Source organism: Culex pipiens, chromosome 3 (genome assembly GCF_016801865.2).
Source record: "Culex pipiens pallens isolate TS chromosome 3, TS_CPP_V2, whole genome shotgun sequence".
Classification (NCBI taxonomy): Eukaryota; Metazoa; Arthropoda; class Insecta; order Diptera; family Culicidae; genus Culex; species Culex pipiens.
The window spans coordinates 166980677-167008670 of record NC_068939.1 but is presented as its reverse complement, the minus strand read 5'-3'; the positions used below and the strand labels follow the sequence as shown (position 1 = coordinate 167008670).

The 27994-nt window shown below is 34.8% G+C and overlaps 1 protein-coding gene across 1 annotated transcript; it reads left to right on the top strand.

The window, feature by feature from the left end:
* The first annotated feature begins 60 nt into the window (after positions 1-60).
* LOC120418568 (sugar transporter SWEET1-like) lies at positions 61-17729 on the top strand. Its single transcript, XM_039581014.2, has 4 exons — positions 61-265; positions 333-621; positions 17380-17499; positions 17581-17729. The coding sequence occupies exons 1-4, from the start codon at positions 96-98 to the stop codon at positions 17704-17706; spliced, it is 705 nt and encodes a 234-aa protein (XP_039436948.1). The 5' UTR covers positions 61-95; the 3' UTR covers positions 17707-17729.
* Positions 17730-27994: the final 10265 nt, after the last annotated feature.

Sequence of the window (27994 nt, the reverse complement as noted above, 5' to 3'; positions counted from 1 at the left end):
TCAAGTGCGATTTTGTGGTTCAGAGCGCGATCTTCAGCGCGCTCCAGTATTGTAGCCGACTTCTAGCGGAGAGGCAACTCCAATCGTAGGACGTCATGGATTCGCTAGCACGTGGTTTGTTGCCCTACCGGGATGTGATCGGTAATGTGGCCGGCATGCTGACCGTGGCCCAGTTTTTGAGCGGGTGCTTCACGTGTAACAATATCCGACTTAAGGGCACTTCCGAAGGATTCTCCGCGCTACAGTTTGTGCTGGGATGTGGACTGTAAGTAGAATAGATATTTATTTATTTTTTCAAATTTTTAATTTCAAAATTAATTACCTCCTACCAGGACGGCCCTCCAGCTGCGGTACTCCCAGATGGTCGGTGCCGTGGCCATGATCCGGACCAGTGCGTACGCTTTTGCGATCTGCGCCGTGTATTCGGTGTGGTTCGCGGCGTACACACCACGTGGCCCACGGCGATCGGAGTTGTGGCAGCTGGTTCTGCGGACGGTGCTGGTCGTGGGCGGGATTCTGCTGTACGCGGGCTTTGAAAAACCCTCGAAGGTGGAGTACCGGTTCGGGTTGGTGGTGACGGGACTAACGCTGGGGTACATCGGACTGCCGCTGCTGAAGTTGGTGAGTTTAGGAAAATATTGTAGTATATTACCAAACATAATAATTTGAAGAGTTAAACATAAAATACTAATATGGATCAAACCTGTTCAACTACACTGCTAGAGGTTTTTTTTAAAGACTTAAAAAAAAAAAACTCTGGAGTTTTAAACATGATATTCACCGGTTTAGACCAAACGCTGAGGTGAACAAAATGGCTTTAATGCTTAATCATTTTTTCGAAAAAAAAATTTAATATTCTATTATTTTTCAATTAGACTGTTGCAAAGTGTTAATGAAAAAAAAGTTTTAAAATGCATTATACACCTTTCCAGTTGTTTTGCCATCATTAATTTCCAAAATATCTAAGTATTGACAACAAAAATATTTTTGCGAAAAATCATATTTTTACATTGTACCTTGGAATTTCATAAAAAATCATTTGACATTTGAATGAAAAAAGTGTTTAAAAAAGCATTTTACATCTGCCCAGTTGTTCTGCAATCATTAGATTTCAAAATATCTAAGTATTGAGGAAAATTTTATTTTTTGCGAAAAATATAATTTTTGCGGTGCTGACCATAAAAATTCAAAACATTTTTAAACAAGCCCAAACATGCTAAATATGATTATCAATGCAGAAAAATGCATTTTAGATTGTTTTCAGTTGATTAGACTTCTATTTTCATGGAAATTTTGAAGTTTTTTGGAAAAATATTTTTTTTGCCCCCTGATTTTTCAGACCAATTTGGAAGGGGGAAATATTTGCAACGGCCTTATGTGAAAAAAAACACATTTTTCCTCATTGTCACCTAATTAGCCCTTATTTTTTAACTCTTGTTATTCTAAAACTATTGGTTCGATAGTCAAAATGATAAAATAAACTTTTTGTAAAATTTTCTGCTCTTTTCAACAAAAATAATTTAAAAATTTTAACATCCAGTAGGGTGGTCCAAATCCGGACTTTTTTGGGGCTACCCCCTGAAATCAAAGATTGACCCATCACTAGGCTAAATTCCAAATTTGAGCTCATTCTGACCACGGGAACCCCTCCCTCCAATCGCTTAAAGTTTGTATGGGAAAAATCGTCAAAATGTATGGAGAAAAGCAACTGTTTTACTTTTTTACCTGTGGAAGGCGCCATAATTATCCGATTCTTACCATTTCTCAAATGTAGAACCTTCATTAAATTTAGATCAACTTTCCCGAAGACACCATATTTTTAGGATTTTTTCCCGCGAAGTTATTAGCGCCCAAAACTGACCCTTTTTGCGTGGCCAGCTGTAAGGGGCTACCTAACAACGATGTTTATTTCCAATTCGTACACACACGAGCTCTCTCTCAGGTTCAAACTCTCTCACGAGCTTGCTCGCCTGCCTGCCTGCCTGTTTACCTACAAGCGCGCTGTTTCTCTGCTTGGACTTTTGTCATCGTCGTCGTTTTCGTTTACTATCCGCTACGCTGCGTTTCCTGCATGTTTATTATAATTTTCAACTGAAATAGCAGGATTGTTTTGAGATATATTTAGCATATAAATGCTTAAATTATGTCAAAAATAAAAAAACTGCGCTGAAAAAAATAGTTTAAAGAAAAGACAGCTTAGGCTCGATTAGAATTTTCATTCATACTCTTTAAAATTATTTTTTTATTCTTTCTGAAAATGTCTTTCTGTGTTCCTAGACCACCTGCAACAAATATTGCAACTGTTTATCATTTTTTGTCAGTTTACCTATAAATTTTTCGATTCTGGAAACATCTCTTTCTGCACAATCGTTAACTACCTTCAGATCTTGCAGTTGCGGCCTTCCTTTAACGTGGAGGTCCAGAGTGGCAGAGCGTAGTCCAAATTTTTTTTTCTTGTGGGCTGGTAGAAGCGTTCAAAATTGAATTTTGGAAAATGTTAAACCATAGGGATCAAGAAGACATTCTGAATTTTCAGATGGATTAACTACTTTTAAATTTCATCAAAATGTGAATTCACAATGAGTCGATTTGTGAAAACTTCGTAGACCGTCTGCCCCCGTTTTGGTTTGTTCCCACCGCGATAACTCTGACTGGCGTCACTTTTTTGCAAATAGGAAAACATGATAGGAAAGAGCAAGTTCTTACGATTCTTATGATACCATAACATTGATATTTTTCTCGAAAAATATTGGAGCACTAAACGCATGAAAAAAATATTTTTGAAAAACTCGCAGCCGCCAACAGACCACGCGACAGAACGTGCAGCAGTGGACGTACGAAAAAAAGGAGAAACCGACATAACGGTGATAACTGCTAGCCGCGTGGCAAAAATGGTTTTGCCTGGTTGCTTTGTCATTGTTTCTCGTTCGCTGCTGCACCATCGTTCTTCTACACACGGGGCATAGAGGGGAATAATCGAAATTTTACGCAATAAATGAATATCTTCTCGGGAATATTTTTGGGAATTTTGGTGTCTTTGGCAAAGTTGCTCGTATTAGTAGTGCGCATCTTTTGGCACCAATTTTTAGTTCCGAACTTCACCGCATAGGTGGCGCTGAAAACTAACTTTTTACAAGAGGGTCGTAGAGCTTTGGTCTCTTCGACAAAGTTGTGTAATTTATCTTTTTGAACAACTTTTAGAACATTTAAAAATCTCAAAAATAATGGCAAAAAGTTACAGCACTTTAGACAAAATATCTCTGATAAAATCGTTTTTTGTTCTAAAACATCTTTAAACTTATTTATTTATCATTCCAATAATGATAGTTGGTGAAAAATAATTATTGAAGAAAATTCTGCTAAATCTAAAAAATTTTTGATGTCTTATTTTACAAATTATAGAAAAAAACATTGAAAATATGGTAATTTTGGAAACAACTCGGAACTACTCGGAGCCGATTTGCCGAGCATTTTTTCAAAAAAAAAAAATATTTGGTCTTTTTGCCAATAAGTTATTAGCAATCCTCTCCGAAAGTCAGAAATGAATTTCACCTATGTATTATATATTTAGCTAATAAAAATTTCGAGCCTTCTCTATGACCAAAGTTCTTTTTTTTTGCATGTTTGGATTGCCCCTACAAGTTTTCATTCAATTTTGGTCGTTGTCTTGAATTTCATGTAAAAATTTGAAAATCAAAAATCTTGAAAAGAAATTTTCAGATTGATTGGATGCCTTCAGCAAAGTTTTAGAAAATTGTTAGAACAATCCAGCATTCAGAGTCAGGTAGAAAATAATTATTGGACCTGGGGGGGAATTTGTTCTCTTGGCATTTTTTATGATTTAGCTCTTCCATACAATTTGCAATTCTAACTACATTAAAAATATTTTGCAAAGTTTGTGATAGTAACTTGTTTGCTCTCTTCTGAATAAACTATTCATCACTTGAAATAATAGTCATGTGCCAACATCAAGTACGCGACGGAAATACATGTCAATTCAACAAAAAAAAAAATCAAGAGATTTTCAATTTTTAAGTTTTCACATGAGATTCGTATAAGGACAGCGATACGAAGACTAGGTACTTTTATCTACAAGGACTTCGCCACCCTGGGCTCCTAAGTGTATGAAAATATGGCACGGAGTGACGGCGCCGGATACCCATATTTACACAAAGAATTTTAGAGCGCCCACCGCTTTTTTTTAGAAAAATGCTCGGCAAAACGGCTCCTAGCAGTTCCGAGTTGTTTCCAAAATTACCATATTTTCAATGTTTTTTACTATAATTTGTAAAATAAGGCATCAAAACTTTTTGAGATTTAGCAGAAACTTCTTCAATAATTATTTTTCACCAACTATCATCATTGGAATAATAAATAAATAAGTTTGAGATGTTTTAGTACAAAAACGATTTTATCAGAGATATTTTTTCAAAGTGCTTCAAAGTGTTTTACCATTATTTTTGGGAATTTTTCAATATTCTAAAAGTTGTTAAAAATGAACGCTTTACAATACCATATTGTATGACGAGCTTGTTCGACATGGGAATCTCTCTCTCATAACATTACACCTTAGCTTCCATCCACCCCGTATTCGAACTGACGACCTTTGGATTGTGAGTCCAACTGCCTACCAGCGACTCCACCGAGGCAGGACCCAGGGAGACGACTCCTACACCTGGACTGAGCTAACGACCTAACCTTTAGGTTAGGGGCCAACATTTACTTCCCGTCCGACGGAAGGCGTGATCAGACAAATCTCGTCTCGAAAAATGCCACCGGGACCTTCTGGGATCGAACCCAGGCCGATTGGGTGAGAGGCAACCACGCTTACTCCTACACCACGGTCCCGACAACATTAGGGATCTTTATTTATTTTATAAATTTCTAAATGATTGCGTCTCATACCAAATGTATCCCATTTAGGGTATATGAAAAATACCCAACGTTTGTTTTGTTAATTATTAGTGGAACACATAAAAACTCTTTTAGTAAAAAAAAAATCTTATGACGAGGTTGAAAGCAAAATCAAGAAGATAGTAATTGTATAACAGGAATACTAAAACAAAATACAGTAGAGTAATTTTGCGTGTGTAGGTAATATGATGTAACAAAAATGACTTTTTGGCGGCCATTCAGGGCTTCGTTCCGGTGGGCATACTTAGCCCAAGTCCCAAATATGAGCTTGATTGGACGTAACAGGAGCTGGCGCTATGTCTATTTTTGAGGCACTTTGGCCACAAATGCGTTTATCAAAAACATCACTGGCGTGTAGGTCGGATCCCTGCGCATCTTTTGGTATACCGTAAAACGGGGTAACTTTGATAGCCGGGGTGACTCTGATAGGTTTGCGATTTTCCCGTAAAATTAAGAGTACAATTGAAATACGTAAGGGACCATCCAGAAAACCACGTGGACACTTTAGGGGGGGGGGGGGTATGGCGATTGTCCACGATCCATACAAAAAAGTTTTTTTTTGTATGGAAAATTGTCCACGAGGGGGGGGGGGGTAACAGATTCCCAAAAAAGTGTCCACGTGGTTTATGGATGGTCCCTAAGGAATGGTTCAGAAACATACTGACCGTGGTAGAGAAGTGTTCGAAGTACCTCAAGAAGAACTTTTCATAAATTTTTGAAAGGATTATAAAGTTAGTTAACTATAGTTAAGAAAATGTTGATGGAAGTCATTATTTTAAACTTCTCGAAGTGTCATGATTTTCTCAATGAACATGATTTTTAATCGGAAAACGGAATGCATTTTCGGATTCTTTGGACAATTTTCCACTAGGAGAAGGTTAAATAAGTTTGTAAATAATAAATAATATGTGTTTTTGAAACACAATTAAAAAAAATCTCCAAATTTATAGGCAATTTCAGTTGAACAAATTTCATGTAAAATGTGAAAACTTGTGATTCGTGCTTCGAATTCAGTATAAAATGCAATATAAATCGATAATTTTATAAACAAAACTAGTTTTAACAAATTTCAGGCAAAATTTCGACTTTTTAACAATTTTACCTAAAATTTATATGTATTTTGTTAAAAACCTTATAAACTTAGTTAACTTAACATAAACATTGATTTTAAACTATATCAGCTACTTTAGTGATGGTACATTTAACGTACAAATAAAGTTTGAACATCTTAAATATGATTTTAACAAGAAAAACTATGACTATCAAAGTCACCCCGGAATTTAAACTAAGAATTTTTAACGTAACTATTTTTCTAAACACTATTGAAAAAACTTTTTTCCAAAATAGTGCATGGACTTTGTGTGGCCTACCCCAGTACATGTTTTAAAAATAATAATCTTGAGAAAAATCTTATCTGTTGGAAAATATTCTAAAAACAAATTGAAATCCTATCAAAGTCACCCCGGTTTACGGTATATAACATTGAAGTTTGGAGCACCTTGGAGCTCGGTACGGACCTTCAAAGTTTAACATTTTTTTCGAAAAATCGGCCCCGGCAAAATCAAATGGCGTCTCGGGCGTCGCGAGGTGCGACGCATATCTTTTTTGCCGGGGACTGACTGTTTTGCTCCAAAAATTATATAATTTACGGCAAGCTTGTCTGTTTGTTTGTCCTATCGTGAAAATGTTCGCAAATCAATCCCGCTTAGAAATATTTTGTTCTGAACTTGCTCACAGCTAATCTCTTTAACTTATGCAGAGCGTCGACAATCTGAATCTCTTACACCATTTTCATTCTTATTTATATGGCACAAATCACACAAAAGATGTATTTACTCTTTTTAAAAATCTCATTATGTTTTTGGTAATACACAATTTAATCTACCTCTGATTATTGCAACTCCCATTTTTAGCAATATTTTCTTTCTGATTTATCAACTTTTGTTAATTATCAATCTCCTAAAGCTTTTGCATTATTTTTTTTTACATTTCGTTACTGAAATCATAATTCACATTTTTGGGGTCATATTTGAGTTCAAAAATCCATTATAAAATAACGAAACAAAAATATTTTGTGATTTGATAATCCAAAGTGTTTTATTTTTCTGAGGACACTCCCTTATTCCAATTCTTTGGCAAAAATAAAACAGTTTTAAGATTTTTAGGGGTCGCTGTTGAGAGTTGATGTTTGTAAATAAAAAATTGAGAAAATGTTTGGGAAAAACTCTCGCTTCAGGATTTTGCCTGCAGGTAGCGCAATTCTAACCCAACTTTGTCAAGTGTGATTCTTGTACACTAGGGTGGTCGAAATCCGGGCTTCCTCTTGAAATCAAAGATCGCTAGACTAGATTACAGATTTGAGCTCATCCTGACCATGGGAACCCCTCCCTCTAATCGCTTGAAGTTTATATGGGAAAATTCTTCAAAATTTATAGAGAAAAGCAATTGTTTCAGTTTTTTACATGTGGAATGTGCAATAACTGTCCGATTCTTACCAATTCTTGGAACTACACAATAAAACCTTGTGTAAATTTGGAAGGTTGAATATTACTTCTATTATTATTAAATTTTACCTCAATTTTGACTGAAAAAGTGAAATTTCACCAGCCATTCGGAAACAATGCACATTTTCAGAGGTAAATTTACACATTTTTTTCTGACATAAAAGATGTATCCCTTCCCATATGTAATATTACCATGATTTTGTTAATGTGTGTATGATCTTCGTTATGCCGGGACCCGCAGTGTAGGGGTAAGCGTGGTAGCCTCTCACCCAGTCAGCCTGGGTTCGATCCTAGAAGGTCCCGGTGGCATTTTTTGAGACGAGATTTGTGTGATCACGCCTTCCGTCGGACGGGAAGTAAATGTTGGCCAGCTCTAACTTAGAGGTTAGGTCGTTAGCTCAGTCCAGGTGTAGAAGTCGTCTCCCTGGGTCCTGCCTCGGTGGAGTCGCTGTTAGGCATTTGGACTCACAATACTAAGGTCGTCAGTTCGAATCCCGGGGTGGATGGAAGCTAAGGTGTAAAAAGAGGTTTGCAATTGCCTCAACAATCAAGCCTTCGGACACCTAGTTTCGAGTAGGGATCTCGCAATCGAGAACGCTAAGGCAATTTGAAGTTCTTCGTTAAACTTAAAAAAACTTTCCATATTTTTATGATATTTTTCTTAAAAGTTATTAGGCTCATAAATGACCATTTCCGCGCAGACGGATAACTCTATAGTGAGATGGCAATACATCGAAGTGCAAAAGAGAAAAAATGCTGGAGTCATCGTCTAAAAATCGACGGTGCCATATCTCGCCCAGCAAAATGAAGACGATAAAGTATCGTCTTCATTTTGCTGGGTTTGGTTTGAGGAAATATGGGAAACGTGGTCTAAAAATAAAAACGCCATTCCTCTACAAGGATAACGATCTGGTAGTACAAAGGTTCTGTGAAGGGACACAGCGAATAAATCCTAAGATTGGCGAGAGTATTATTCTTATGAGTTCATTTTCACGCCTTTGCAACATCAGCTACAAAGGTTCGATGAATATGAGATGGTCATTTGCCAATATAATCCACCAAATGGGATGAACTATTGCATTGAACGAACGGTTTATTCTACCATTAGATTTTGGTAGGGCTGTTCTCTCAGCTTTCTTTTATAGGTGATTGAAATTCAATTTCCTACAACTCTGTCGAGAGGTGCAAAATGAACCGAGTTAACCTTTCTTGATTTAAAAAAAAATCGGAGTTTGACTACATAAAAATCACCAAATTAAAAAAACCATTTTCAAAATTTTGTTGAACTCGATTCGAACAAATCTGTAATTTCTGCAACGAAAGCATCGCTCCAACTGTTTTGTAGAGATTAAAAACAAGTTGGAACTCATCTAGATATACAAAGAATTTTCTGGAAAAAGAATCGTATCAATTGGTTGAGCAATGGCCGAGATCCAACGAGTTGAAGTTTCCGTTCCGACTTTTTTGGAGGCTTACGTGTTGGAATGTTTAGTAATAAGTTAAAAAAAATTAAATTCAACATAACCGTGTGAAAAATTTACCAGTTCCTGATGTAACATTACACATTTTTACAAAAAAATCATCCGATGGTAGTTCACTAGATTTTCGAACATTTTCAAAACTTTTTTTTTCGTAAAATCACGATAACTCGTGATGATCACAAGAAAACTCCTTATGATTATAAATATTTTTTTTTGTAATTGCTTGCTCTACAGCTTTGTAACACAATGTAACACTCTAAAAATAACACTTGAAAGTTACAAAAACACGAAATTATAAAATGAAATTTTTTGCTCTAAATGAAAAAATGACTGTTGTGGGTTAATGTAGATTCGAAAAGAACATTAAATTTTCCTTAAAATGACGTGTTCAAAAAAATTTACAGTTGAGTTACGAAGAATGGATTGGCCTTTTTTCGGAATTCTGAGTACGCCATCAAATACGCCCCAATTTTACATAAAAGTCACAATGATACCAAATTTCCATCTCATCACCTTTTCAGGCTGCAAATTATTGAAAAACATGTATTTTTTCGCATGTTCAAAAATTGAAGGGGTTGTACCGCCCCTCCGTCACGAGATATCAAAAACGGACCTAGGATTCGTGATCAGGAAAAAAAACCCTTAGGACAATGTTTCACGCAAATCGAAGAGGGGTCGGGGCAACTTCTGTATGAGTTGGTCCATCTCAAGATACAAATTTTCATATATTTACGTACCCACTTTATATGACTTCGCCGCAAAATTGTATTGAGGCTTATGTGAAAAAAGTATGATGCTAAATTGCTTCTTATGACAATGTTGTGGTTCTCTTTGAATTCGCAAATGAGAAATTCTCTGCGAAATCGGTCGTTTTCTAATTTGATTTTTTGTATTTTTTAATCCGGCCTTCGGTATGCCCAGAGAAGCCATTTTGCATTATTAGTTTGTGGTTTGGTTGAGCGTTTTAGCAGATTGCATTACTATGAATACAAAGAGACGAAAGGAACAACTCGTCTCTTTGTATTCATAATCATTAGTTTGTCCGTATAATTTTCCATACAAATTTGACAGCTGTCCATACAAAAATGATGTATGAAAATTATGTATCTTCTGAACGACCTTTTTGATCGATTTGGTGCCTTTGGCAAAGTTGTAGGTATGGATAAGGACTACAGTGAATAAAAATTATACACGGTAAAACATTTTTTGTTGATTTTTAATTTCTCTTTTTGTCACTAGCAAGTGTGACATTGCATGTTATAGGTATAGGAAAAGCGTGGCCGATTTTATCGTGACGTACTTTATGGATGAAGCCTAAGGGTCGTATCAACAAAGTTCAAAAAAGCAAAATATTGAGAATTTTCCCACCTTTTCAAAAATATTTTTTTCAAAAGTGGGCAAACATGGGTACTAATTTTAAAGAATGAATGACTGAGACTATTTTCAAAAAAGTTACCTAAAAATTGTGCACTTTGGGGACCATCCATAAACAACGTGAACACTCAGTGGCGGGGTGTATGGCGATTGTCCACACTCGATACAAAAAAGATTTTTTGAAAGGACAATCGTCCACAAAGGGGGTGGGGGGAGGTTGAGATTTACAAAAAAGTGTCAACGTGGTTTATGGACCATATCAAAATTTCACTAAAGTACTTAACAAAATCTTGTTTAGGAGACATGATTTTAAAAAATCGAGTTTTTTTTTGGGAATATCGAAATCTGAACAAAAAATACAAATACTAATTTTTCAAAGCAAAATCTAATTTGCAATCGAGGAAACATACAATTTGTTGAGGAAATTTCTAAGCTTTGTAAATTGAACAATTAGTTTCTATCGGTCCTATGGTCATATGATCCTATGGTCTAAACTATGGAATAAGAAATTTTATCTAAAACAAGCCTTACCCGATAAACTTCGTTCTTCCTTTTTTCGTTTGTTTACGTTTTTAACTTTTTTTTCTTATTCAGCCTCCTGTGATCAAAATTTGATTTTACGTAACTTTTCCCATACAATCTGCAGATTTCCCGGAATCGGTTCCAGAGTGGCCAAAGTTGTAATTTTTTGGCGTAAGAACCTTCCTTGGACTTATACGAACCCAACGCAATTTTTTTTTATATATTTATTACCTTTTCAAAATCAATGCTTTATTTTAAAATTTTTAATTTATTTTTATTGAAAGAAAAAAAAATAGAAGAATTTTTTTAGAAGAAATAAAATTTAAAGAATTTCACAAAGTTTGCAAAATCCTAAAATGAAAATTGTAAAAATAATCTCAGTATTTCAAAACCATTTAGTTTTAGATATCCTTTTCTTTCAACAAGTATTTTTTAAATGATAAAAACGAAAGAAATCAAAAATGTATACCCATTAGGGTGAAATATGGTTGTATAGAAAACAAATAAAGTTGTCCAAATTAAGTGAGCACAGCAATTTTTCAGTTCCTTTTTGGTACTAAACAACTCCCCAAAGTTTGGTAACGATTAGTTTAGTCCTCATTCTGAGCAAAGCGGTTCAATTTTCTATGGGAATTTGTATGGGAAAACTTTTTTTTATATTTTTATTTTATATTTATATTATCGTATTTGGTTACTCCAGAAGTGCTTTAAAACTTTCCCGAAGAGAGTATGGTGCAGATACAGCATATGTAGACTTTTACTATAGAACTTTTTTATGAAAAATGGCTACTTTTGATAAAGGGAATGATAGACAAAGTTGAAAATTTGAAAATCGTGAAAAATTTGCGAAATCGTAGAGAACTACTCAAAGACAAAATTTTAGCCAAATAAAAAAAATACTATGAAGTCGAAATAAAAATTACATGGACAATTTTTACATCAAATTAAAATGTTCTTAAACTGGCCTGAGTATCAAAATACTTTTCAAATAAATAAATTCATAAATTTTGAGATTTTTCATCTCCAGATATTGTTTTTTGCAGACTCAAGATATAAATTGTCATTTTTAGGCTTTTTATCACTGAAAATGTCATCTTTTGAGTTATACATAAGATGGTGCAAAATAATTTAGAAGTACTGCGATTTTTTCCCAATTCCTTATTATTATGGAAATATGTAAAATATAGTAACATTTTTTTTAACTTATTTTTCAGATGAAGAATCAAATTTAAAACCAACAAAAATTCAATTATTGTTTTTGTGTTGTGTCCACCTAAAAGTGATTTTTTGTATAAAAGTGATTTTTTGCCAATAGAAGTCATGATCAATCTTGATTATATTGTCAACTTGGAAGAAGTACTTATTATTCCAGACTATCTTAAAATAAAAACAAAACTTATTTCTGATTATTTGTAAAAAAATATGCAATTTGGTTCTCATGGCTTTATTGATCATTATCTATCAGTAATTGCAAAAATGTATGGGGAAAAACATCGCTTCAAGATTTTGCTGGTAGGTAGAGCTGGTCTCGCCTAAGTATGATACTTGTAGGAAATTCTTTGTCGGAGGGTGCAATAAGATCCGAGTTGATCCTGATGAGTTATCAGCAATGCGATGAAAATAATCCGGCTCTTATTCGGACCATCTATAAACCACGTGGGCAATTATTTTGGAAATTTCAAACCCCCTACCCCTCCTTCACAAAAATAATATTGTTTGCATGGAGCGTGAACGATCGCCAAAGTCACTCACGGTGTCATCAGGAAAATAGTGAACGTGAATTACACATAAATAATAACTAGAATAATTTTCTTACAGTGAAGAAAAACATATTGAGTTCATTTATAAGAAGTTTGACTAATTTTAATCTAAAAAACGAAGTTGTCGGCCACTCCTGCTAGTACCAATCACTAGTGTCATCCTTTTAGCTTCAATGACTTTTCAACTTACTTCAACTAATATTTTCTCCCGGTAATATCAAATTCTCGATTTCTCCTCTGGTTTCCCTGTTTTCCCGAGGAGGCTACCCTGCTGTAAAGACATTAGACTTATTTTATGAATGACCCCTGTTCAACATTGACCGTTGCACATCTTAGCCAAATATTCCCTAACACCCATCAGCGCAACGATGCAGGGGCCGCAGAGCGACGCGACGCAAATCTACTTTCCTGTTTTTAGCATTCTCTTGGTAGGGCCGTCGTGCGCGCTCGCGCACGCACACACACAGAGCACTTCGAAGCATTTTCAATTTTTAGCCGCACGCCACTCTCGTGCTTCACCTTAAGATACTCATTTGGATTCAGTTTAAAAAAAAATCTAAAGAAAATTCCTTCCTTTTTTATTTAAAAAAAACTGCATGGTATTTCTTGTAACAAAAGCAGATACATTAAAATCCAAAACGTTTGCAATTAGGTTTGGATCAGAACAGATGACGATTCATGGATGAACTAATTCATCAAATTTGTATTCTCTCTCACACGCTCTTATAATATGATATCTATTGTTGATCACATATTGCATTAAATTTTATATCTCAAAACAAACCTGGTATTTTAGTTCAACATTATAATAAACATGCAGGAAACGCAGCGCAGCGGATAGTAAACGAAAACGACGACGACGACAAAAGTCCAAGCAGAGAAACAGCGCGCGCTTGTTGGTAAGCAGACAGGCAGGCAGGCGAGCAAGCTCGTGAGAGAGTTTGAACCTGAGAGAGAGCACGTGTGTGTACGAATTGGAAATAAACATCGTTGTTAGGTAGCCCCTTACAGCTGGCCACGCAAAAAGGGTCAGTTTTGGGCGCTAATAACTTCGCGGGAAAAAATCCTAAAAATATGGTGTCTTCGGGAAAGTTGATCTAAATTTAATGAAGGTTCTACATTTGAGAAATGGTAAGAATCGGATAACTATGGCGCCTTTCACTGGTAAAAAAGTAAAACAGTTGCTTTTCTCCATACATTTTGACGATTTTTCCCATACAAACTTTAAGCGATTGGAGGGAGGGGTTCCCGTGGTCAGAATGAGCTCAAATTTGGAATTTAGCCTAGTGATGGGTCAATCTTTGATTTCAGGGGGTAGCCCCAAAAAAGTCCGGATTTGGACCACCCTAACATCCAGTGAAACCTTTTCATTTCATTTCACTTATTTCGATGTTTAAGCATTACTTGTGTGAAATTACAACCCTAAGCTGAGATGTGGACTATCTTAATATGGCTATTGAATTTGTGATTGAAAATTTCACAAAAAATATGTTTTTCCCTACAGCATGTAAAAAAATAAATAAACAAAAACTTCGAATTTCTTGAATCTTAGATTTTTGCCTTCCTCACCTTACTGAGGAAAGGCTATAAAATCACTCGAAAAATGAACTTTTTAATTCGACCTCCTAGACCTACCGTCATTTATACATATCGACTCAGAATCACCAGCTGAACAAATGTCTGTGTGTTTGGCTGTATGTAGACATGTGTACCGAATCAATGTCACTGGAATATCTCGTCACTGCTTGAGCCGATTTTGACCGTATTGGCCTTATTCGATTCGTCTTGGGGTCCCATAAGTCCCTATTGAAATTCATAAGATTTAGTAAAGCACATCAAAAGTTATGCTTAAAAAACTGCTGCATACAAATTTTACAATTTGCCAAAAAGGGTGGTTTTTGCATGGAAACCTGCCATATTATATATTTTTAGAAAGGTTCTGAAATGACCTTTCTTGTGGATTAAGAATTTTCAAGATCTGACTTACCTATCTAAAATTACAAGCAATTTAAAAAATGCTCTGAATTTACATAACCTCAATCTATTTCCCCACGGCGGTGTATGTACAATCTTGACAAAAAGTCTGTAGGCAGTCTGTTTTTTTTTAAATCATCACTTATTTTTATTAGGACCTCTTTGGTGCTGCGATCACGTTAGGGGCGATCCATAAACCATGTGGACACTTTAGGGGGGTTGGAATCACTCTATAAATGAGAGGAAGGCACCAACCACCTAAAGGTGGATTAAGTAACGTTTTTGATAAAAAGTCAGATAAAAAAGTGATTTTTTTCTGCGGATAATTTTCTTTTTTGGCTTGTCCTTATCATAACTTACAACTTTGCCGAAGACACCAAGTTGATCAGAAAATTATATTTCAAGACACATATTTTCGAATAATCACATGTCCATTCCGTGTAACCAGGAAAATTCGCAAAAATGTATGGGGAAAAGCAAAAATTTCAAAATTCTGCCAAGAGATTAAATGTGTCAGAATTTTAGGACAAACAACATTTTCAAAGACCGTGGAATGATCCGAGTTAACCCTGACGAGTTATTAGCGAAAGAAGAAAGAAAGAAGACGTTTTTGCCTTCCTCATATTACTGAGGAAAGGCTATACAATCACTCGAAAAATGAACTTCCTTATTTGACCTCCTAGACCCACCTTCACGTATACATATCAAATTCTGAGCAAATGTCTGTGTGTGTGGATGGACGTAGAGTTTTTTTTTCTCACTCACTTTTCTCGGAACTGGCTTGACCGATTTTGTCCGGATCTGTGATTTTAGACTCGTCTTCAGGTCCCATAGGTCATATTTTCATACCATTATGTTTAGTTAGGTACTTCAAAAGTTATGCTAAAAAACGATTTTGACTAAATTTGGCAAGATTGTAAAAAGGGTAATTTTTGTAAGAAAAGCTGTCATGTTATACATTTTTAGAAAGGTATTGAAAAGACCTTTCTAACGAGTCCAAGACATTGAAGATCTGACAACCCTATCAAAAGTTTTAAGCACTTAAGTGTTATTTAAACACTTTTCAAAAGATATTTTGATGAAAACGTTGTCCGGATCTGTCATGCGACCCATCGTTGGATGCGTAATCAAAAGACCTTTCTAATGCATCCAAAAAATTAAAGATCTGACAATCTTCTCAAAAGTTAGGAGCACTTAAACTTAAGTGTTTTGTTCATTAGAAATTTTTTTGAAACCGAATCTCAGATATTTTGTTGAAAATGATGTCCATATCAATCATGCGACCCATCGTTAGATGTGTAATCAATAGACCTTTCCAATGAGTGTAATAGGCACTGAGGAAGGCACCAACCACCTTAAGGTGGATTAAGCAAGGTTTTTTATGAACATATTTTTTTACCAACTTTGGCACAGTTACTTATTTTTACCCAAAGAATCAAGCCAAGGGGTATCGAGAAAGAGAGAAGGAATCGAGTCAGGGTTTATCCCTAAGGTCGTTTTTTTATTGTCTTAAAACATAGTGGAAAATTGTGACGTAAAAACGGTGCACTTCTTTAACAAATTTAGTAAAATGCTTTTTGATTGCCAATTACATTTTACAACCTTTTTTGACCATGACCATGGCCATGGAAAAAAATCACTATTTCAACAACAACAAAATCATAGTACCACTCTGTATCAAAAAGCAGGTATTAGACTATGACAAACATACAAACAAACACGAACTTTGACAGTTTGAGTTGTTTGCGAGTTTGCCATTTTGGCAAACCTTCAAACTCAAAAAAGTGCGAGTTTGTTGGTTTGTTTGTCGTAGGATAATACCTGCTTAACTCAACATGTGAGCCATTCTCTTCGAAATCGGCCGATTTCGGCCATTTTTATTTTTTGTATTTTTTTATTTGGCTTAAACTTTGTGTGGACCTTCCCTATGACCAAATAAGCTTTTTTGTGGCATTGGTTCACCCATACAAGTCTCCATACAATTTTGGCAGCTGTCCATACAAAAATGGTACGCAAATAATATTCAAACAGCTGTAACTTTTGAGTGAATTTTCTGATCTTCGGCAAAGTTGTAGATATTTTTGAGGACTATTGAGAAAAAATAGGTATACGGAAAAAAATGCCGATTTTTTAATTCACCTTTTTCACAAAAACTCATTTTTTCAAAATTAGTATTTTTTGATTTTCGAATTTTTTTGATATGTTTTAGGGATCCAAAACCCGCAACTTTTGAGCCATAGTGAAGTTTGGTCAAAAAATCTACCGCCGAGCTATTTTTTTTTAAATAGTGATTATTGAAAAAATAATCATTTAATTTTTTTACCTATTTTTTATGTAAAATTAAATTTGCAATCGAAAAGATCTTTAGCATGGGAAAACCTATATTTTTGAACTTTGCTGTTTGACAAATCCACATTCAACGCTACAATAAAACTGGATTCTTATTTGGTTGGTGCTCTACAACTTTCCCGAAGAGAGTAAGGTGCTAACTTGCTCCTAAAAAAGACACAGCGTCCTCAAAACTAGTATAAAACGTGTTTATTTTTCTAAAATCGCGTTTAGACCAGTTTTGAAAACGCTGGGGCAAACCGAACTTGTACTTATGCGAAGGTTGAGCCCGATCAAAATATTTGAAGTTTTATAATATACTGAAGTCCAGAGAACTGCTCATATGTCTTTTCTCACAAAGTTTATTTTACTGTGTAGCCAAATTATGACTATTTCCGACAATTTTTCCATCTGCCCCTTTAATTTTCATAAGAAAAATATGGAAATTTGATCCGATTTGCACACAAAAAAAAACGACGCCGACTCCAACCGTAACTAAATTAGCCCTTTTCGTCCCTCCAGGGCGAAGTAATTCGGCGTCGCAGCACCGAGGGATTACCCCTGCCGGTGATTCTGGCCAGCAGCGGCGCCTCGGTCCTGTGGCTCCTGTACGGCATCATCCTGAACAACTACTTCATCATTGTGAGTATATTTGCGCTCCGAGAGAGAAATAAAACTTTTGCTGCTGTTTATGTTACTAATTTTTGGTCCCACATCTAACAGGTTCAGAAAGTGATTGCCATCGGGCTGTGCACGGCACAGTTGTCACTGTTTGTGATTTATCCACGGTCCAGCGCCGCTAAACCAGACACGACGAAAACTAGAGGACGACGGACAAAGCGAGATTGAAGTCATGTGGGTTGAACGATTCCTAGATACATAGAATAAATAAATTGTTTAGAAAGATCTTGTCATGTTTGATTTGAATATAGAAAACCACTTTTGTCTGCGTAGTTGCCAAGATTGTATCCAGCTTTTTAAGCGAAAATGGCGTTCGAATGGTGAACGCCCGAAATGTCAAAATCACGCAGTGGTACCAACATTACGAAAAAAGTGTGCCATGGCATGACAGCCACATTTTTTTCTAATGTTGGTGCTCTTGCGCGATTTTGACATTTCTGACGTTCAACATTCGAACGCTATCTTCGCTTAAGGGGTTACATACATGTAGAAAATCAAAAATTTCATATTTCAGAAAATTTAATAAATCCACTTAAAAGATGATTTTCAATCACTCCTGAAAGTTTCATGAAGATATTTCATGATTAAACTGAGTAAGAGACGATTTAAGCTCAAAATTTTGCCATGCGCAAAGCGAACTGTCAAACTTTTTGAGCGTTTTTCTCTAAACACCAATTTGATTTACGGGTGCCACGATATCTCGAGATGGCATGGACCAAATTGGCTGAAATTTTGAGTAAAGACTCCCAAGACATATCCCGTGTGCATGACGAAGCCCGATTTTGAAATTTTGCTTTTTTAAAAAATACAAAAATCAAAAACTGGCGATTTTTTATATGAAAAACATAAAAATATTTTTATCTTTTTTTCAAACAAACTTTTTGAAAATCGGGCTTCGTCATGCACACAGGACCGGTTTAACGAGGCTTCACCAAAATTTTGAGCCGATTTGGTCAAAGCAGTGTGGAGATATCGTGGCACCCGTTTTTTGAAACTGCTAACTTAAAATGGCTATATCTCGGCAATGATACAACCAAATATCTTCAAATTTATTTTGATAATAGTTGAAAATATATATTTTAATGCCCTTAAAACAGATTTAAAAAAAGTTTAAGTGTGTGCCCAAACCAACCTCTTACATTTTTGTCGATTTACATGTATGTAACCCCTTAAAAACCTGGATAGAGAAATGGCTTCTTTGGTCATAGAGTCAGAAGAAGAACTTTGAAATTCAAAAGACTATAAATTCGTTGCAAAAAGGTAGTTGTATCTTTTTTTCTGTGCCTTCGTGACTTCATGCCTAACGTACATTAGAAATTGCAAGCTTCTCCTAGTGTTAATTTACAGTCTATTGTTTTAGATTCAACGTGATTTGAATCTGTCTTCATAAATAATCCCTTCTCGTATTGCATGCGTTGTGCAATTCAACAGAATGTGGATAAATAGAGAAAGATATGCAAAGGGATTTCTTCTTAGATAAGGTACAATACGCTATCATTGACATATTCGTGTTCTTGAAATTAATTAAAACTTTTTTTGGTAAATTGAATATGATTTGAAAAATAATGTTAAGCAAATTCATTGAAAAATTCTAGTTCTCTATAATTCTACCGACATCTTTCACCAAAATCCCTGTAGCAAAGACATATACCATACATTTCCCAGCCTCTCTCCAACTCTTCCAAGTCGCAAATACCTTACATTATATTCTATTAGCAGGATGAGTTACACACACATGCCTTAATGCCTTATTCAGAGGCTCCATCTAAAAGGCCTCTTTTGCCCATAGGCGGGGCCCCACGTCCTGAAGATGTGTTTACCTGTGGCATTTTACGGGAGGGGAGGGATGATCTTGGTGCGATGTGCTTTTATTGCCACTCCACTCTTGGCAGCCACGTGGTCTTGCCTAGCGATGTGAAGGTCCTTTCCCCACAGTTAACCGTTTTGTTCTGGGGAGCGCCGCGTATGTGCTGTGCATACACGACTACGTCGGAGCTATGAATATATTATTAAAGAGGACTCCCCTCACATATGCCACCTACGAAACCCATCTTGTTCGTCACCTCTGGACTGTCATATCGCTGTACCGTTGCGGGTCGATAGCTAAAAGGACATTTTGAGTGTACGCAGCAGCTTCGCATTTTTACCTTTCTTTGAAATTTGAATTTCAATGAGTAGGAACTTGAGGTGCTTTCTATTTCTTTAAAACTCGTTTAACGTGATTTTGAATTTCAACATCATTGTAGAACATTTTTACACTCTGGCAATGATCAAGATAAGTTGAAAATATTAGTTTATGCAACAAGTTGCGAAAAGAGGATTTTTTCAGCACGAATCGAAAATTTATCCAACGAGGTTCACCGAGTTGGATAAATACGACGAGTGCTGAAAAAATCAAGTTTTTCAACGAGTTTCATACAACATTTTTTGCAATTCCGAAAAACACTCATTGAGTGAAATTTTAAGTCAAATTTTCATGTATTTTGTTGATTTATTAGATTAAATAAAAAAAAATGTTGATGAGTGTTACTTTTCGAAACAAGTGCTGAAATGTTCAACTTTTCAGCACCCATTTCAGTGCTGAAAAGTAAAACTTTTCAGCATTTATTTTGAAAAGTGTTGCTATTCGATTCTGTTATTTTTGGTAAAGAAAAGAAGGCTATTTCGTCGTTCAAGAATGACAGGAAAAAAAAAGTTGTTTCACGACGGAATTGCAAAAACTAACTTAATGTGGTTGGTGCCTTCCTCATTCCTTCCTTACCAAAAATTGGTCACTTTAAAGATCAGGGCATAATTGAAATTTCGATAAGTATCACTTTAGTGGTCTTAACTTGAAACAGGGTTGCCAGATCTTCAAACTTTTAGACTTGTTTGAAAGATGATGCATCTGGATATTTTTATATAGATAAGTGAGATCCGGCTTCGAAAAAGGTTCATAAATATCACTTGAATAGCCATAACTTGAGACAGGGATGCCAGATCGTCAATGTTTTGGATCCGTTTGAAAGGTCTTTTGATTACCAATCCAATGATGGGTTGGAAGCTGGATCCGGAAGAAGTGTTTATAATAACTTAAACATACCGTAAACTGGGGTGACATTGATAGTCCGGGGTGACTTTGATAGGTTTTAAAAATGCCCGTCAAATTCATAGCTCAACATTTTTGAGAATTTTGGGTATATTAGCACTAAGGGCTAACTTATGATCGAACATATATGCAAAAATGTGACTGTTATATTGGATGTATCCAAATTAGTGGCCAAATCAAATTTATATCAATGTCACCCCGGGCTATCAATCTCACCCCAGTTTACGGTAACTTATTAATTTATATGAAACCAAAAAGGGTCCAAAATTTGCTATTGAGCAATTCCAGCTCAAATCAGGAACTTGCTGGTACTTTTGTACCCGACCCTCTCCGATTTCAATAAAACTTTGTAGACATGTTATCCTAGGCAGGCATTTTTTTGTATATGGAGCCAATTATTCTCGAAAATGATATTTGAGAAAGGCGTATTTTTTTTAAATATTGTTTATATTTTGTAATTTAAAAATTACAAAATAGCCGAAGCCGTTGCCTCGTATTAAATAGTGGTCAAACACAAACTTGTAGGAAATTGGACGGGCTTTATGTAAAAACACACTGAAAGTAAAATACGCGCCATTTCTAAGAGATTTTTTAAATGTTAAGTTTAAAAGTTAAATTTTAAGGCGATGTCACTTTTTTCTTCGTTCAAAATTGATGAGGAAATAGCCTAAGATGTTACAAAAAGACTCTCGAAAAATGTAGGATGTCTCTCTTAAAAAAATACAAAATTCATTTACTAAACTTTTTTTTTTTGAAGAGTGGTCTAAACGTCATTTTTTTTTTAAACCAACGGTGGGAATCGATTTTTCAGACAATTTTACGTACAAGTTTCCATATTGACCATTGTCTTATGTCCAATCCTTGTTAGGGACCAGGGGGGAGGTAGAGATTTCCAAGAAAGTGTTTTTGAATTTTTGAACGAACCCTAACAGACTTAATTTTTAAGTCTCGAAAATATTTTTAACGGAAAGCTCGTCCAATTTCCCATATGTTTGCCTTTGACATTTAGATAATTTTAGATGTCTCTATCTCGAAACTAATCTAGAAATAAAAAAAAAGCTCGGAAAAAAGCATTACTTTGATGGCTCACAGAAAAAAATGATGGTAATATTCATCACAAATAAAAAACGGAATCGACGTAACACCTTATAATGTGGCCCTCTTAAACCTTGCGGTTTCGTCAACGGATCCACAGGCGTGTATCGTTCTTTTTGCGACAAGACTCCGCCTCCCGGGTCTCCTAAGTGTGAAGGTATGGGCACGGGGAGAGGGCACCGAATATCTATATTTACACTTAGAATTTTTTGCGTCCGCCTCGGGATTCGAACCGGCGACCTCTGGATTGTGAGTCCAGTGCGCGGTCCGATTGATCCACACAGGCAACATCACAAATGGTGACAGATTTTGTGTCAAAAAAAACAAAAATTGGTGAATATTCATAAGTTTTTGATGAATTTTCATCAGGTTCACGTTTTTACACATTTTTATGTAATATAATTAAAAAAATAGGTAATATTCAACCAACCAAATTTTCAACATTCCAAAATTCAACTTTTTTTTCTGTGAAGCAGGCAAACGTCAAAAAACAAAAACAAATCAAAATGACCGCGGGGTCAATGGATGCAACAATCAAGTGTAATAAATAAAACATTTTCTAAAAGTTTTTGAAAAATCTCAAGCCACAATTTTTGGAAACATGAAAAATTTGCTCGAAACACAAATTTAAGCATTTTTCGTTCAGCCCAGTTAGTAAGCAGCATTCGGTAACTGGGCTACATTCTCAGCCCAGTTACCGAACAAGTACTGTATTCTAAATAGTTTATAATAGACTGTAATTTTTTTTTCAATATTGGTTTAAATTTTTGGCACTAATAAATTTTTTGTCACCTGATTTTTTTAAAGGAAATTTTCGAGTGGAGTGGAGACAAAAATTTCAAATAAACTTTGCCATGGCCTAAGTACAATATTTACTAAATTTTCAGATCGACCCTAGCATTTGATACGGTCAAAAATATTTTGTTGGCCTTTCAACTTTGTCCATATCGTCGTTGTCATGCTATCTTGCCGCACGTGCATTTTGGACCAAATTGAGTGAAGAATACCATTTTGTGCTGCCTTTAAAGCAGGGGTGCTCAAAGTTTTTGAATGGCGGGCCAAATTTGAAGCTCACTTGAGCATGCGGGCCATATGAGAAAAAAAAGATTTTTTTAATTTAAATCTATAAAACTAAAAACAAAATATTAGAAAACAAAAAAAAATAATAAAAAGTTTTGTACAAAAAAGCCTACAATCAATTAATTTTTTTATTAAAATCAGAAAATCAAAAAAAAACCAACATAAACATTATTCATCTGCTTTTCATTGCAACTTTCGTTATATTTGTGAAATCACGATTGTTGAAATCGTGATTTCACAAATATAATGAAAATTTTAAAGTTGTATTTAAATTGATTTTTTTAATTATTTGTTAAAATATATTTTAGAAAGGGTGACACAAAATTTGTTAAAGTGTGTTATTTATTTTTTTAATATTGTGCAATATTAACTATAAATATTTGCTTAAGAATTTTTCGAAAATTGTTCATCCAACTGTAATAAAATTTCAATAAATATTTGATGAAAATTTTGACATAATTTACTTTTTTTAACCACATTTAAACCTGTTACTAAAAATGTTAAAATAGGCATAAACTTAACCTTAATTTCCAGAAATTATAAAATCACTTAACGTGAAGACTTCCATCATTGCCATGATTTTTCGTTCAAAGATTTAAATGTTGCGTCCCTATCAATATTTTGACAAAATTCCTTCTACAAGTTGTTTAGAATAGTGCCCTACACATGCTGATTCCTTTTGGTAACGATTATCCTTGCAAAGTTATGGAAATCGTCATTAATCTATGATTGTCAACTAGGACGTCAATGATTGCAGCATATAAATTAAAAAAAATGGATTTAGATCAAAAGTTCCTTCAGTGGCTTCATGAAGGCAACAACCGGCACATGCTGATTCATTTTGGTGCAGAAATTCGTAAAATGGAATTCAATACAGAGCAGTTTAGAGTGATGATCAATTTTCTTTGAAAATGATCAACGGTTTCACCCTAAAGAAGTGTCGCGGGCCATTAAAAATAACCTCGCGGGCCACGTTTGGCCCGCGGGCCTTACTTTGGTCACCCCTGCTTTAAAGCCTCTTAAAGTTTGAATTTTCTTTTCTTTTTTTAATAATAATAATTTCTGAATTTGAAAGTAAAACTAACCATTTGGAAATTACTAAACTATGAGCTTTCAAAAGGTTAATCTTGATCCTAAAATTTCGAACATATTCTTTATAGAAAAAAGCAAAAATATGTCTTGAGTCTTGATGTCTTGAAAAAAGTCCACCACTTTATCAACCTGTGAAGCCAATTTAGAGTGCAATTTTAATTTTGCATCCTAAAAATTACTTTTGGAATTCTTGCTTGAATTTTTTTTTTTTTGAATTTTGCCAAAAATCGGTTTTTAAAATTATAATTCAAATAACAGATTTAGCACCATCCTAAACTCGCAAAAGATGCCTTTTTCCGTCTAGTACATATCATATATCAACTTTTGATGATAACAACAGATTTTTTGTCGTGTGTCTGTAGAAAGGCCATGGGCATTAGTTTATCCCAATAAAAAATACGAAATTAACTGCTCAAATTTTAAAGCAAAGCCAAATCCCACGGCCATGATCTGAGTAATAAACATTTCAGCTGAGATGTAAAATCCTATTGGTCTCGGTACAAGCTGCGAAGCAGTAGCCTCTCGTTTTTTTTTTGCTCCACGTGGACGAGGCGACAAAATCACATTAAGAGCCCCAGCCTCCCCATCAAAGCAGAGCTTTAACTCAACTAACCCGGAGCTGGATTTGTTTCTCTCTCGTTGACATCGTTAGGAAGTAGGTAGCAGCAAGGAGTTATTCTACTGGATTTGCGGTTTAATCTTTAAGAAAAAGTTGTTTGAAAATTATTGTAAGTGACTTCGCTATTTGAAATGAATGTCCCCATTCACCCCACTTTACAGTACACGTGAGATCATCAACGCCTGCAACGAAGTGGCGTTTCCCTATAAATACCGAACGTCTTTGACGTCTCCTCCAAGAATATGTTGCCCGGCTTTTGTGGTTTGGGTTTGTATGGGCCTAAGCTCTCTGAAAGGAGTCGAGTTGAGCTTCTGCAAAATTTATCACTCAATTCATTCCGAAAGGCTGTAAGATAAGTACTCGAGCCGTGAACACAAACCCAGCCACGTTGAATCGACTCACGGCAGCCGGGGATAAACGAGATTTCGAGGCAATTTAGTCAAGTGATTCACTTGACATTAGAATGGCTTTTGTTGAAATATTAACAGGATTCTGTAAATGCTCATTTGATTACTTTTCATGTAAGATAAATTCAATCAAATAAAATGAAGCAATATTCTTGACTTTATACAAATTTTAAAAACAGCTCAAGTCCCTTAACTAACCCACAAAAAATCCCCCAACAATACGTAAAAAGTGCAATTTGAGCCACAAAACAACTCCAGGTCGCTCTTCAAAGTTCCCCATTTTATTTCCCGCCAAAATCCCATAAAAATACCGACTGCCGACTCGACACCGAAATGTGCTCTTCCAACAAGAAAATAAAAAGAAAAATCACGACGACCTGCTCCTTTGGCGGGAAAAGCCCGGTGTGACGTGGGCAATAATTACATTACAGCCCAGGCTCTTTAAATTTTTCGTGACTCGTGAGATTGTCGAAAAAGACAGTGTTTTCTACTCACGTGAAGGAAAGTGAGAGAGAAATACCTACTAGGGGATGACACAGCTAGTTGAGATTTAAAACGGAAACAACTAACGTTGCGGGGAGGAAGCTCTTTTGCTTTTCTTTTTTTACTTTTGCTGCCGGATTGCAACAGCTAGTTGTGAAAATTGTGGCGACTTGGTACATCAGACTTGATGATTGTGGGGTTGAAGGAGAGGCGCTGGATTTAAATGTGAGAGCTTTTAGTTTCACTGCTTTCTTTAACATCGATTTAGAAATAAATACTTTTTTCAAGTATCATGCGTCTCCATTAAAATAAAGATTATTTTGGGAATTATGGAGACACAGATTTTTTTTATATTTTTGCTTTACAATTAACTTATTATTTTATTTTTATATTTGATATCATTCCCTATTCCAATATCACATTGAAATTGAAGTTTTTTTCACTGAATTTGATTTAATGCAATTTGTTTTAACTCCACAACAAGTGTAGAAACCCCTAAAAAAACAAAAAGCAGAAAATAATGTTCATCAGAAAAAAAATATATTGCGTCCTTATTGTAAGAAAGGCTTGATAAAAATATTTTCGATATTTATTTTCTAATAGCTCACAAAATTTCATAAATAATTAATTTTTTGAATGAGATTCCAATTTTTTTTCGAAAAACTCGGTAGCATTTTTTTCTTTTTCCTGTATGGCCAAGGAAGTTGCTGGTTTGAATCCTTAACAACAATGAAAAAATAAAGATACAGTCCACACTCAATTATCCGAAGGGCTCGGAAAATTTTCACTTCGGATAATCGAATCACGAATTTTTTTTTTTTCGTTGTCTTATTTTTGATTGTCGAGCATAAGTTTGACCCCTAAACTACTCTACTGTGATTTAGTTTTTTAAATCCAAGATGGCGGACAAAATGGCGGGGATGAAGTGTAGAAAAAGGGCATTTGGTAATTTTTAAAAAATTCAAAAATACTAAACTAAATCACAGTAGAGTAGTTTAGGGGTCAAACTTATGCTCGACAATCAAAAATATGACAACGAAAAAAAAAATCGTGATTGAAAATTTTCCGAGCCCTTCGCATAATTGAGTGTGGACTGTATCTTTATTTTGATATACCATTCAAAATTGACAAAAAAGGGGTTGCAGATTTCAATTTTGATGTAAAAAAACACTTCGGATACTCGAGTTTGGACAGAATAAAGATTTTATAAAATGGTTTTTTTTTTGGTAAAAAAAAAAGTTATTTTGAATATTGAAAAATCGCGTAACATTTTTTTTCTCAAAATCCACAAAATCTATCAAAATTTCCAAGGTTGTCAATCGATAGAATTATCGCCGATAATATTATCGTTATCGTAAGGACGATAACGATTATCTATCGTTATCGTTATTTCGATAATTCTATTGGCGATAATCTTATCGCCGATAACGGACGATAACTCATTTAAAAAAAAAATCCTAAGTTGGCTTTATCCATCAATATCATGTTAAATTTTCAATGCATTTAATAAAAATATATTTTTTTGATTATGTAGTGAGTTTCAAAGTATAATAACAAAAAAAATCCCAAAATACTGATTTTTTTCGAAAGTACTCAAATTTTCAAAAAATACCGTATTTTTTAAAAATACTGAAATTTTCCTAATTTGAAAAAAAATGTATTTTTTTGTAAAATACACAAATTTTCACTAAATAAAGGTACTAAAATTTTCATAATTTGCAACACTGCCCATAATTGGAAATTCGGCTATTATGCCAAATCAAGTATTCCGAGAAAAACGCGTTTTAGTGTTTGTCACAAACTCTCCGTCAAGGCAATTTCCCATAAGAGTGGCATATTAGCCGTTTGGTTTTTGCATCGGCAGCCAAGTCTAAACACTATTTCAGTGAAATTCAAGTTCCAGGAGATGCGTTGGAACATCCTCTACCGCCTGGTGCTAATATCTCGTTTTTGCCAAAAGTGGATATTAGCCGTTTTTTCAATGGTGGGCAGAACAGGGTATCAAACAAAGCGAAATTCTCTGGTTATTTTTTTAGTAAAGGAATAAAAATTCTAAAACCTCTAAAAGCATTCACAATTTCGCTTCGTTTGACACCCATATTGCAAATTTGAGTATCTTAAAAAATACGGTATTTTGTGAAAATTTTAGCACTTTATTCCAAAAACTCTGAATCAGTAAAAATGCGTGCAAAATTTCAATTCGATTAGGGTACCTTTACAAAAATACGGTATTTTGTGAAAATTCTCTAATAAAAGCATACCAAATTTCGCTTCATTTGATACCCATGATACAATTTATGAAAATTTGAGTATTTTCGAACAAATACGTATTTTTTGTGAAAACTAAAGCATTTAACTCCAAAAAATACTAGTACAGTGAAAAAGTATACCAAATTCCGCTTCGTTTGATACCCATTTTGCAAATTATGAAATTTGAGTATTTTCAAAAAATACGGTATTTTGTGATTTTGTTTAGTATTTATACTTTGAAACTAACCATATTATCAAAAAAAATGCTCTAAAATACAAAAATCAAAAAAAATAAATGCATTTTTTTCGCCATATACCCATATTTCAAATTATAAAAATTTC